Here is a 12,428-nt window from a genome sequence, read left to right on the forward strand (position 1 = left end):
CCTCGCTAAACCGCGATCATTCGTTTTCGTTGCAAAATATTTTGTGCAGGACCGTAACTGTAGGGATACCATACATTCTCCTTTTCAGGTTTTTGAAAATATCCTCCGAGGACGCCTAAATGTCTTCCTTTTTGACAATTTATTCTCCTTTACAGCTTTTACATCTAGGATAATTGACAGATTCGAGTGAAAACGGGCATAAATGACGCTAAATAGCAAAGACGGTGATACGAAAGTGATGACCTATTTTTAGTCAACTCACCAAATTTTACAGCAAAAAAATCGGATGTTTTCAGCCTTTTCTGATTTGGTGAAAATGTTCTCCTTTTCCGATTCTAAAATATGGTAACCCTACGTAACTGCCGCACCCCAAACCTCCAATTCGAGCAGAGCCGAGCTTGAAGGGGCCTAAAATTATTATTATGAATGAACATAAATTATAGAGTACTTTTTTAAAACTTTTTTCAATTTTTTCGTGCTTTGCTCGATTTAGTGTCACTAAATGTTTTGATTATTGGGTGTCCTTCCCCAAGAAACACGCATGATTTAGCATGGTATAGCTGGCCAGGTATAGCTGTTGTCATGTGTTTTCGTGCGGCGAATTGCATTCGTATTGGCCAGAATAGACTACGTCTGGTGGTGGTGGGCAATGAGCAAGGTAGCACAACAAGCTGCTTGGTTCGACTCCGAAACACTTGTTCTCTCGATATTGTCGAAGAGAAGAATATTATTTGAGTTAGCATGGTCGGATCCGCGACCTCCGGCTCGACTATGATCTACTCTCTACTGTAGCACGGTTCTCTGGGCAAGGCAACTTTACCCCGACTCGTCAGACTCACTTCCGTAAAACCACTAATAGAAGCCATCTTGAAGATAATTAATTACGATCAAAACCCTAAAAATTTCACTCTCTAGCATCATAAACTTGCTAGAAAACGGTGGTATATTTTACATTTGGGTTAATTTCAATTTTTGAAAGTCCACCGGTCCACCAAATATTTTTTGAAATTCTACCGGTCCGCGAGGTGAAAAAGATTAAGAACCACTGATTTAGACCAGTGCTTCCCAACCGTTTTCAGTTCGCGACGCAGTTTTAAGACAATGTTCCATTGTGCGACCCACCATGAGATATGACCAAACGAATGAAAAAGTACGTACGAGGAGTGGTATGAGTAACGTGTTCAATTCGACGGCCACGGCCACAAGTGCAATTGCGCGACAATACGTGAATACAAGTGTAGGCTATCAAGCAGACAAGAATACACGTAATAGCTGATTAAGATTACAAATAACGAGAACGTATTCGAGCAGTAATTCGTGTTTTACGTCGAACACAAAGGTGTCTCGAGTATAGCTAGCGTCGCGGCGATTGTTTTCTGATTATAATCGGCCGAATTGCATTTTCAATCAACGTTCGCAAAGCCTTTGTAGGAAGGAATGGATGATTTCTAAGTTTATGACATACGCAAAAACATACTGTTCAATTTCGCGCTCCAATCAGAATTGACTCTTACGAAAATCTCACTCACGAACTATTGTGAGCACGGTAACATGGCTTACGGTACTTACGGGCGCAAAAACAGTTAAATTCACAGGAGGAGAACGGGTGTTTGGCATATTTGGCAAACTAAATTGAAGAATGTAACATTTATGAATTTTTCGCGACCCACCACGGTTGGGAGGCACTGATTTAGACTAGGCCGATATTATTAATTTTTGATTCCGTATCTGCCGACTTGCAGAACTTGGATGGAAAACTTGGTAGAAATGTAAGTAGTCTAAAAATCAGTTTATAGATAACGAACCTACGGACGCTAAGGTAATTGTTATGGTCAATGTGCTGCGTCGCTGCAATTGTTATGAACAATGACGATATTCAAACTTTGGAGGGCTATTTCGTGGTGTTTGTAAGGCCATGATCTTGTTTAATGTACATTTTCGTAATCAGCGCGACAGTAGCTTTCGTATAACATCAGTTGTATTTAGTTTGTGCAACGCCGGGTCGCCAGCTAAAGGATTAGCAGTTATGCTACTTTTGCCCTGCTCCGTAACTAACCGCTCTCGGCAAGCAAGCGTGACGACGGAGCTTGTGTTGGCTATGTGCTGTGTATCTATCGGCTGGTTAGTTATCCATAAACTGATATACCCGTGCGATGGAATACTCAGTAGCGTTAACATAGGCGTATGTCCTCTTTCAAGAGGATTTTTCCTCTTTCAATAAATCGAAAGCGTCTTCGGAGGACGCCTAGATGTCCTTTTTTTATATATTGTCCTCTTTTTTTTAACGCAATAAAATGCGAAAAAAAACCTCGACTTCTACGCGGTGAACGCCAGGGTTGGCAATACAATCAATAAGAGATACGTATGTTGGGAGTAGAGACGGGAAATATTACCTTTTTTCTAATCAACGCCACAGAAGTGCCGCAAAAAGTGGGTATTCGGGAGTCGAGTCAAAGGGATGTTGGTAAAATAGGGTATAATATAATATCCTTGGGTTATATTTTTTATGTGAACAAGTCACACACAATGTACAATGCGATAAGACGCAATGCGATGTCATGAACAGATAGGAGGATGTCGAACGACACGCATCAGTAGCGATCCTTTACTCTAACATCCACCTCGGCCTCGAGTGCCCGATGTCACAGTTCTTTTCCTTGTTGATCTTTTTTGAAGCCGCGGCCCTTTCTACTAGTTCTTTCCATACCTTGTGAAGTTGTGAGTGCTTTCTTTCGTCGGGTCTTTTTCTGAGCTTTTTTGTCGCCGTAAGAACGGCGTCGACTTAACCCAATGGTTCTAAAAGTTAGCGAATAGACCAACCGTTGTCCAGCGATATTTGTCGAGCACACATTCAAATTCATGTGTACAACGATGAAGATGAAGACGTTCAAGCGCGTATCGCACCGTAACGAAGCACAAAGATATCGAAAAAACTTGCCTTATATACGAGTTCTTTCACGGGTTGCGTCTCTCCTAGAATGCGTACAAAGTCGTGACTTTTGGCATAACATATATCGAGCTGCCAATTAATTAGATCAACATAAATAGCCTACTCGCTAATGTCGTGACCGGGGCCCACAATAAATTATGACAACAGTGGCTGCTGAGCAAGACGTGGTAGCTTGCATACTTCACTTGATTCACAGAGCTCGTGATCGAAGCTTGTATGAGTAAGCTACCTATTCGTTGTTGCAAGTAGTTTCTAATATGTACCAATTTCTTCTTCACATGCTTGAATTGATTTTACCATTAATAACATATACTTGAGCAAGTCGGCGTTTTCTGGCTATCCAGCCTACTTCTGTGTTTGGCGCTTTCTCACGTTAAAGTGGGCTTACTTATTTGACCTGTTATATGACTTCATTGGGCTTATCTCAGGCGAGGCATCCGGTAGCGAGTGGCGAAATTGTACATAAATCGCTGATGTCAAGATGTCTATTTTATGACCGTCCGCTCGGGTATCTATTTTAAGCGCCAACGACGTGAGTTATCGCAGGCCGCGGTCCGCAAACTTTGTTTTGAAATTTTACCGATCCACAAGCTGAAAAGGTCGAGAACCACTGATGTTGTTAACTCTTGGCGAAATTTCAATGTTTGATAACAAACTTGCAGGCTATTATACTCCCTGGATCACAAATAGACACTTCATTTGCGTGTTGGCGTTATATTTGTATCACAGCAAGCTGATGAACTCGAGATATGCGGTTCTATTTACATGCAATTACTCTATGCTTCACAGGCCAGTTAATTGTATGTTCCTTAGATTTCCTCGCTATTGCATTAGACGCTGAACAGTTGGCGATTTGGGATAAGAAGATGACGGTTTCCGTGATAAAACCGTGACTTTGCAACGCGTTGTATCACTTACATATAACGCCATTATTTGTGCATACCTTTAGCGCAGGTTTAATGACACCATGATCCACACTGCTGTTGATCGATCATGGTGAAATCTGATATTTTCCAGAAGGTTTCATAATCAGACAAAATGCGTAGTAATGCCGCAATCAAGGTGCTTGGATTGATTGTTGTGTTAGCAACCGGATTCATCTTTATATTTCGACAAAGTTTCGACTACCGTGAAGTAATTGGAGATACGCAAGATGTTCCAGGTAGCTTAAATTAGGGTTACACTACGTCTCCCTTTAGGAGGATTTGTCCTCCTTTTTCGGGTTTTTGAAAATGTCCTCCGATGACGCCTAAATGCCCTCCTTTTTGGCAATTCGTCCTCATTTACAGCTTTTAGAGCCAAGATAGGGGAAAGATTCGAGCTAAAATGGGCATAAATGACGGTAAATAGGAAATTCGTGGTTCGGGCGCTAGTGACGACCTTATTTTCAGTCAACCAACGTTAAGTGTGAAGGAAAAACTGTATTTCTGGAGTTGAGCCGGAAAGCTGCCCTCTTTTTTTTAGTCAACCGACCTCAAAGTGGTAAAATTTTCCTCCGGTATTATAAGTTTGAAACTTGGACCTCAAAGTGTCCTCCTTTCCCGATTTCAAAATATGGTAACCCTACCGACACGAAGTTGTAGAATGTCTTAGAAAGTCTTAGAATGGCTTAGAAAGTCGAACTTCCACTCATTTCAGGGCTATGGAACAGCTACAATGGATGGGAAGAAGCTTTAAAACGTGCCATTGGGAAGGTAATGCCTATGATAATTCGTAAATAACACAGCAACAATATAGATTTGCACGAATTTCAATGATCACAATTATATGCTAATTCTATGCGAAGTCGCATACTAGACAGGCAATGATTATATTGCATGCGCATAAACTTGCGTACACTGCACGTTTGTTTTCCCTGTATTACTCGGTTATTTGGTCTACTTTGAGATTGAGATTTTACGTCCACTGCTTGACCTGTCACACATATAGGTATTGCATAGCTTACTGTATTTGCGGGTTGGTTTCGTAGGCCTTTGATCGTCCAATTGGATTGGTTTTCCAGAGGTTCCAAATAGGGATGGTGTGAACCTCTGAAAGGTTCAGGTTTGTGTGAACGCGAACCTTTTTGAAAGGTTCTGTGTGAACGCGAACGTGAACCTCATGACGCCACGTGACGTCATATTGCTAATTCCAACTCTACATTTCAGTGAAGTGATAGCCGATATCGATGTACATTGTACAAGTACAGGTACGCGATACCTAGCAACGACTCGGGCCACATAAAGTCACAATGTTGAAGTACATATTGACGTTTTAAACGTCTTCAAATGTATTAACTGGGGCAATCAAATGATACAATAATTAATCCCATAAAATCATTATCTTCTGTCGCTTTGCCAACAATTTCGACGAGGACTTGGAAGGGAATATAAGCTTACGCCTTAACGGTCTAGGCCAGACCGGATAATGTATTCGGCGTCTGAGTATTGCTATTTGCTACGTTGATATTGAGTAAAGAGTGTTAAACGGGTTTCTATACTTGATACCGATATTACCCGGTTAAAAAGTTATACAGCATTAGCCAACACCCCAATCGCACGGATTTGGTTTTTATGATTCAACAAGCATATGAAATCAAGATTGATCCCGTTCGCCTGCTAGATTGTTTTGCATAAGACAATGATATAACAATTTCGTTGATTGCTTGAATAAGCATCATTCGCTGACTGCCTCCTATGTAGTGTATTTCGCTCGATCTTCACGTTGTGTGATTGGGAATCAAGCTCACAGCAGAGAATCACGAAATATTCGAGCAAACTTTTGTAACAGAGCAAGTAAATTTTTTGAGACTGTCAAGTTGCATGCTCGTTTAGTGTTGATTTTTTTAATGCTGCCAGTGCCATGCATACAGTGGCACGCAGTATTGATGCAATAAATTTCAACCAAAGATGTTATAACGAAGTAAAAATTGTAATATATAAAATAGGTTCACAGTGCAGAACCTACCAAGGTTCGTTTGTGAGCGTGAACCTCTCAATTTCAGAGGTTCACACTCAGAACGCGAACGTGAACCTCACGTTCACACCATCCCTAGTTCCAGCCTCGAATGACTTTTCTATAGGTTAACTCGTTGACACAATTGCGCCGATTGAAGAGATCAGCTATCAGGGTGCTAGATATAGGTCTACACTCGGCCAACACAATAATGTTGTACAGGAAAACGAACGAGTGCGTCGCCTTCCAGACGTTATCGGAATAGGTGTTATGAAATGCGGGACCGCAGCCTTATCCGAATTTTTATCCTACCATCCGTACATTCGCGCGTATCCCGGGGAAGCTCAGTTCTTCAACAAACGCTATAATCGCGTAAAGGGATTACAGTACTATCGGTAAGCAAATGTCATGTATCAGACAGACTCTAGACAACTAGATAGTTCTAGTTATCTACTTAGCTTAGGCGAATTAGAGTTAAACGCCGGAAATCTAATTTGTGAACTGTCTCTTGGCTCTAATTACAATTCTAATATGATTTCAGGTTTTCCGAAAAATGGTACAAGAGAACTGCATATAGTGCGAAACGAGCCAAACTTGCTGTACATACATTCGCTATTCTCATGCTTATATGCAAATGAGCTATAATTTGATTTGAACTGAATATCATTCAATGTCCAAATTTTCGCGATTTCAGTGATTCAAATTCGAATCTAATTTGAAAAAAAAGACTTGCGTAGTGAGCATTAAATCCACTACAATCTTGACGGAGAGTGGAAATTTGTATTTCATTGAGGGTTAGGAACAATGTTCCCTCTAATTTCTGACGAGTCTGTGCACACTCACCAACTCACTGCGCAGACTCTTGGAGAACAGTGCGTAACGACTAAAAAAATAGGTCATCACTTCGGATTTTTTGTGCGCAACTTTGATTTTCTGTGCGCAGAGACCGTGTCAAAAGGGAACATTGGCTAGGAACCGGAGTGTCCAAACCAGGAACCAGGAAGGTTCTGAGTGACCCGCGCGATATTTCCTGAAATGACTTATATTATCAACTTAATCGCATATTACGTTATTAATTACGAACTACAGTCCACTTACAGATTCGCTGTCTTCAAAATCCTGCATGCATTTCATTGATGGTATTGATGGAAGATGTATGAGTCTACTTGAAAACCTATTCGGATGGACGGCATTGACCTTCACTGCCCATCTGATTTAAGGGATAATTTCAAAGACAATCCATTGAGAGAATCTGTTTTAAAAATATGTCTATAAAGAAAATTATCGGCGGTTTTCCAGATTAACAGTTTTCGTGACCTCATTATTCGACAACACATACTTGAGCGAACACGTTTAGTCTACTCGCGGATTACCGATGTCAAATCTCCAATGAGATCAATAATTCGTAACAGCCATTTTGAAAAATCACTTCCCGTTGCTGGACTACGTCATACATCTCGCCGAATATTGCCAAAGCTGTTTGACAGAGACAGCTCTAAACTTCACAATGAAATGCCGTCATGTAGTAAAAACTTTAGTATGTTTGTTGTTCTTATAATTGTAATAGAGGAGGGGCGGGCAAGGGAGTTCATGGAACATCATGTTGACAACTTTGATCGACCGCAAATGTATCATTGACTTAAAGGGGCACTGCGCTCTAAAAATGATGTGGTCTCAGATTGAAGGGCAAAACGAACACAATTTTTGGCCGCAGCCATTTCCTTCAGAACGCCACCGTAATGGAGCTGCAATTTATTGAAATTTCCACAGGACCTTCACGCTCCAGCTGCCGCGGCTGCTTAACCCGTTACATGGCACGAAGTCTTCATCGTCGCACTTGCTCGACGCGATAAGGCAGTCACGCAGAGAACGAACTTTAAATATATTTCCTTCATAACATCGGCTGACAACTATCTGAAATTCGTTCTCTACGTGACTGCCTATAATCGCGTTGAGCAAGTTGCCCGCCACTGTAATAGAGGAATTTTGGTGTGTGGACTTTATTCGGCCTAGACATTCATTTTTACGATTACAAATTAGCTGTAAATACTCAAGTGGTTCACACAATCATTAGTAGCCCGCATGTGTCTCTTTGGCCAGCAGGTTGAACAACCTTGACTTGGACTCTGATTTGGTTCTTATAATTTACATTTGACAACATTCAGCGAGAGTCTGCCGGCAGCTCTTCCCCACGAATTAATATACGAGAGGACTCCCGGGTATTTCGAATACGCAGACCTGCCTGGTTACCTCCGGATGATTTTACCGAAATCCACGAAGCTCATTCTGCTGCTGTGCGATCCTGTGCAACGAGCGCTATCTCATTATGCGCTAAAGGTAGGTTGATGGTAGGCTATTACGGCGCAATGACCATAGGGACAAAGGCATTGAATATTCAGTTTGAGATGGTCAAAAATTTATTTGGCTATGGAAACACTCCACTTTGTGAAAATACATAGATATATTGCTAACTTCCGAGGGTGATTAATTAAGTTGCAAGGCTTTGTTTGAAGGATGGCGAAGTCCTGCTTCATGAATCTGCTTATCTATATGAGTAATTTTCAAACTTGTGCTATTTCTACTTATGGAAGTTTTAGCAGGTCTCTAAAAACGCTACTTCTACTTGTAGTTTTTATAGAAATTCATGATATTATTTCTAATTCAGTAGTAGCATAACTAATTTGACTAAATGACTAATTCGACCATGAACTATATAGTGCTTCTTGACTAGGCCTATACTAGAGATAATCATGGATTTGCGATTGGTTTATAGCTTGAATTGGATCTGAACTTGGACATGGACTTTCAATCAATTTCAATTTCCATGCGACTTTCCAATGAATTCACATCATTACCGCATTAGAACTTCGATTTGGAAATAGCAAGTCAGCTCATCTGTCCTGACCGTGCTTAAATGTGTACACGCCCACTGGTTGTGTATTCATAAAAGCAGAATTTACCAGACTTGGTGCAAGAGTCAGCGTTGCTCATCAAGTAGAACTTGTAGTTACCCCGTAAATCACTACTCAATTACAAGTATAAAAGTAACGATAGCTAAGACAAGTAAAACGTGGAAAACGTAGAAGATGAAGGGGGTCAAGTACTCAAGTAAGTAATTTCAAATGATAGATTTGATGTTAGCATAAGTAATCAGATGTGCCTATTATCGAAATTTGAGGATACATAATCGAGACCAGCGTATAGTGACTAACGGCGCTACAAATAGATGCACTTCGAAAATCTATTCATTTACCGTGATACAGCGGCTATTTCTCGCGGTTCAAGGTCAAGTTTATTCATAAAATTTCATCACTTCAAAACATCACAAGACTGCAATACAATGAATGATTGAAAGATCCGAAACGACTTGGAGTAGTCTTAAGATCAGACACCCACCCGGGCCTACGCGATGTGAAGAGGCGGCATGTACACTGAATGAAAGTAAAAGAAGATAATATAAAACTTACTAATGGCGACCGCCCTTGAAGCAACTGTAATTGAAAAATCCTTACATTTAGATCAAAAACAATCCGGAAGATAGAGAGACATTCGACGACTTTGTGCAAAGGCATCTTCTCCGACCAGAATCAGTGACTAACGACATACTGCGGCGTGGAATATACCATCGCAACTTCAAGCGTTGGAAAGATAAATTCGGAAAACGATTGCTTGTAATCAACGCGGAGCGCTTGCTTAGCGCACCATCGGTTGTATTCGAGACAGTACAACGTTTCCTCCGAATTACCGTGCTTCTTACCGGCGAGAACTTCGTTAAAAACACCACGTCGGGAATGTACTGTGTAAAAGTGCCCACCATGACATCCAGGGATATCACGCATTGTATGGACGGGCGTAAAGGTAGAACGCGGTCAAAAACCGCAACGTATTCGATGACGAATCGAACGGCGGCTTTGCTGCGGTCCTATTATCTTCCTTACAATAGAAAATTGTACGAAATGATTGGACAGGATTTCGGCTGGTAATCATATGGATATGTGAGGTCAGCGGATTTCAGGCTCAAATGCAACTGTGAATCCAAATTCTGAATGCTGTCCAAGTGTATATTTGGTAACTACTGTAACTTCGCGGCTGCTATGCACGGTAGATCGAGATGAATTTGACGATGACTACGATGGCGATTTACACCAGGCTAATATCTACGCTCAAAACTCTTATCGTTCTATCAAGGACGGACAGTATAGTAAGGATTGTGCGAACCTCTGAAAGGTTCAGGCTCGTGTGAACGCGAACCTTTTCGAAAGGTTAGGAGTGAACGCGAACGTGAGCCTGAGCCTATATGACGTCTATTGCTAATTCCAACCCTATATTTCCGTTAGGTTATGTATTAATGAACAGTACATGTACGTGATAACTAGCGACGAGTCAGTCCACATTATGTCACAATGCTGAAGTACTGTACAAAGTGTACATGCTGACTTTTTAAACGTCACCTAATGTAGCAACTGGAATGCTATAAAAATTCCACAAAATCATTGCTTCGTGAACGATTTTGACGAGGACTCGGCTAGACCGGACAGATGTATTCTTAAGAATGAAACAACGGTTTCTATACTTGCGCCAGATATTATATCTCCAAAACAAGTTATACAGTAGTCAACACCCCAATCAGACGGATTTGGTTTTTATGATACAATAAGGATATGAAATCAAGATATATCCCGTACGCCTGATCGATTTTTACATTAGACATATACATGCATTCTTTACGTAAATTTCGTTGCTGAAAATAAGTATTCGTTGACTATAAGCACAATTCATTGACTTCCTACATGTGGTGTGTTTCGTTTTTGCTATTGTGTGATTGTGGGCAAAGCTCACAGAAAAGAGTCACTAAAGATACACAAACTTTCGAGCAAATAATTTTTGAACCTGGCAAGGTGCATGCTCGTTAAGTGCTGATTTTCTTTCCATGTCGCCAGCAGCGCCATGTGGAGAGTGGTCCGAAGTTGAAATGCAAAGAATTTCAACCAAGGACAGTATAATGACTTGGAAAATTGTATTACCTAAAAAAGTTCACAGTTCAGAACCTACCAAGGTTCGTTTGTGAACGCGAACCTCCTAATTCCAGAGGCTCACCACACACAGAACGCGAACGTGAACCTCACGTTCACACCATCCCTGGACAATCAACCGATACTGTATTTACGACTAAAGGATGCAAAACAAAGAACTTGAACTTTGAGTAAATGCGAAATTTTCCGCTGTCTTTTGATATTACACCAGTTTGACGTGTTTTTTTCTTGGCGTTTCTGCAAGGCAAAGTCCTATTAAAAACATCATCTCGATTTTGATTGTTGTGTTTCTCCTCTTCGCGGTTTACTAGATAGCCTACCATTATACCTCCAAATTTAGGGTTACCATATCCTGAGATCCGAAAATGAGGAAACTTTTTACACGTCATAAAAGATACATTGCGGGAAATTTTTACGATATTGTTATTTTTAGTCAACCTTGCCGTCAATTCCGTCGAAATCCAGTTTTCACGTCAATCATGACTTTCTGTAGAGTCTGCGAACTCTCAAAGCTATAAAGAGAGGACGAATTGCGAAAAAAGAGGGAATTTGAGTGTCCTCGGATAACTAGCGACGACTCAGTCCACATTATGTCACAATGCTGAAGTACATGCTGACTTTTTAAACGTCATCTAATGTATCAACTGGAATGCAGACAGAGATCCTCTTAAACGAAGTCATATGGTTTCCTTATGTTACCACATTCGCGGACCAACTCTTACGCCTACAAGTTAGGGAAAATTTGTTAATTTTGTAAGATATCATCGCACGCCATCAACAGCGCAACATTTCTCTGCGTACCCTCCAATATCATCAGAAGGAGGGTAAGTCGAGAGTAGACGATGAACTCTATATCCCGTTACAGAGCTTTCTGAATTTCGTTCGGAATCGGTTAAAAATTTGGTGTTGTATTGGACGATGTGGGAGTGGGTGTATTGATCGTTGTTAACTCTCGTGCATACAGTGACCTCAAGAGCAGATCTCTCAAATGTTTCCTGCGACTCTCGCCAATGTTCACAAACCATGGGTGGTAGGGCTTATAAATTATTCGACATATTTGTACAATTCAAATTTATGTCTGACGTGACGTGTGCCGATTGGACTGCTCAGGGGTGCCGCGAGAAAATGTGGTAGCCCACACAAGGTCGACGTATCACAAAATGAAAGAACCCAAATTCTGAGTGTGGCATAATCGGTGGTTCTATTATTTTCACCCGCTCAAGTGACGCACAATGTAACCTACAATACGATGCAAGCAACAGTCAGCAGGATGTCGAAACGACTAAATACGGTTTCTAAATCTGGCAACCTCCTCACCCTAATGCCAGCTTTCGATCTTTATCTTTCCTATTTATATTTTCCTCGCTTTTTTCATCCTCTTCGTTGCATTGGTCCTTGATCGGGCCTTTCTCTGGACGCTGTGTGCACAGCATGGAGGAGAATCTCCGATAAACCTCCGACGCTAGTAGTTAGTATGATCGCTCGTGATGTGGCAGGGGCTCTTATGGCGG

General features: G+C 41.1%; 1 protein-coding gene across 2 annotated transcripts; it reads left to right on the forward strand.

Moving 5' to 3' along the window:
* Positions 1-3,936: 3,936 nt before the first annotated feature.
* LOC145435968 (heparan sulfate glucosamine 3-O-sulfotransferase 3B1-like) lies at positions 3,937-10,058 on the forward strand. 2 transcript variants are annotated; one of them, XM_080313249.1, is made up of 5 exons: positions 3,937-4,112; positions 4,589-4,644; positions 6,107-6,279; positions 8,050-8,221; positions 9,403-10,058. In XM_080313249.1, the coding sequence occupies exons 1-5, from the start codon at positions 3,989-3,991 to the stop codon at positions 9,865-9,867; spliced, it is 990 nt and encodes a 329-aa protein (XP_080169375.1). In that variant the 5' UTR covers positions 3,937-3,988; the 3' UTR covers positions 9,868-10,058. The 2 variants fall into 2 exon arrangements, with proteins under 2 accessions (XP_080169375.1, XP_080169376.1); XM_080313250.1 differs by having other exon boundaries at positions 3,975-4,112; positions 6,135-6,279.
* The last annotated feature ends 2,370 nt before the right edge of the window (positions 10,059-12,428 follow it).

This window comes from Botryllus schlosseri, chromosome 3, assembly GCF_051294905.1.
Source record: "Botryllus schlosseri isolate E-star chromosome 3, Bs_hap1, whole genome shotgun sequence".
Classification (NCBI taxonomy): Eukaryota; Metazoa; Chordata; class Ascidiacea; order Stolidobranchia; family Styelidae; genus Botryllus; species Botryllus schlosseri.

Coding starts and splice junctions, on each gene's coding strand:
- LOC145435968 (XM_080313249.1), top strand. CDS start 3,989: ATGCGTAGTAATGCCGCAATCAAGGTGCTTGGATTGATTGTTGTGTTA. Junction 4,645..6,106: donor TAAAACGTGCCATTGGGAAG/GTAATGCCTATG, acceptor AATGTTGTACAG/GAAAACGAACGAGTGCGTCG. Junction 8,222..9,402: donor TATCTCATTATGCGCTAAAG/GTAGGTTGATGG, acceptor CCTTACATTTAG/ATCAAAAACAATCCGGAAGA.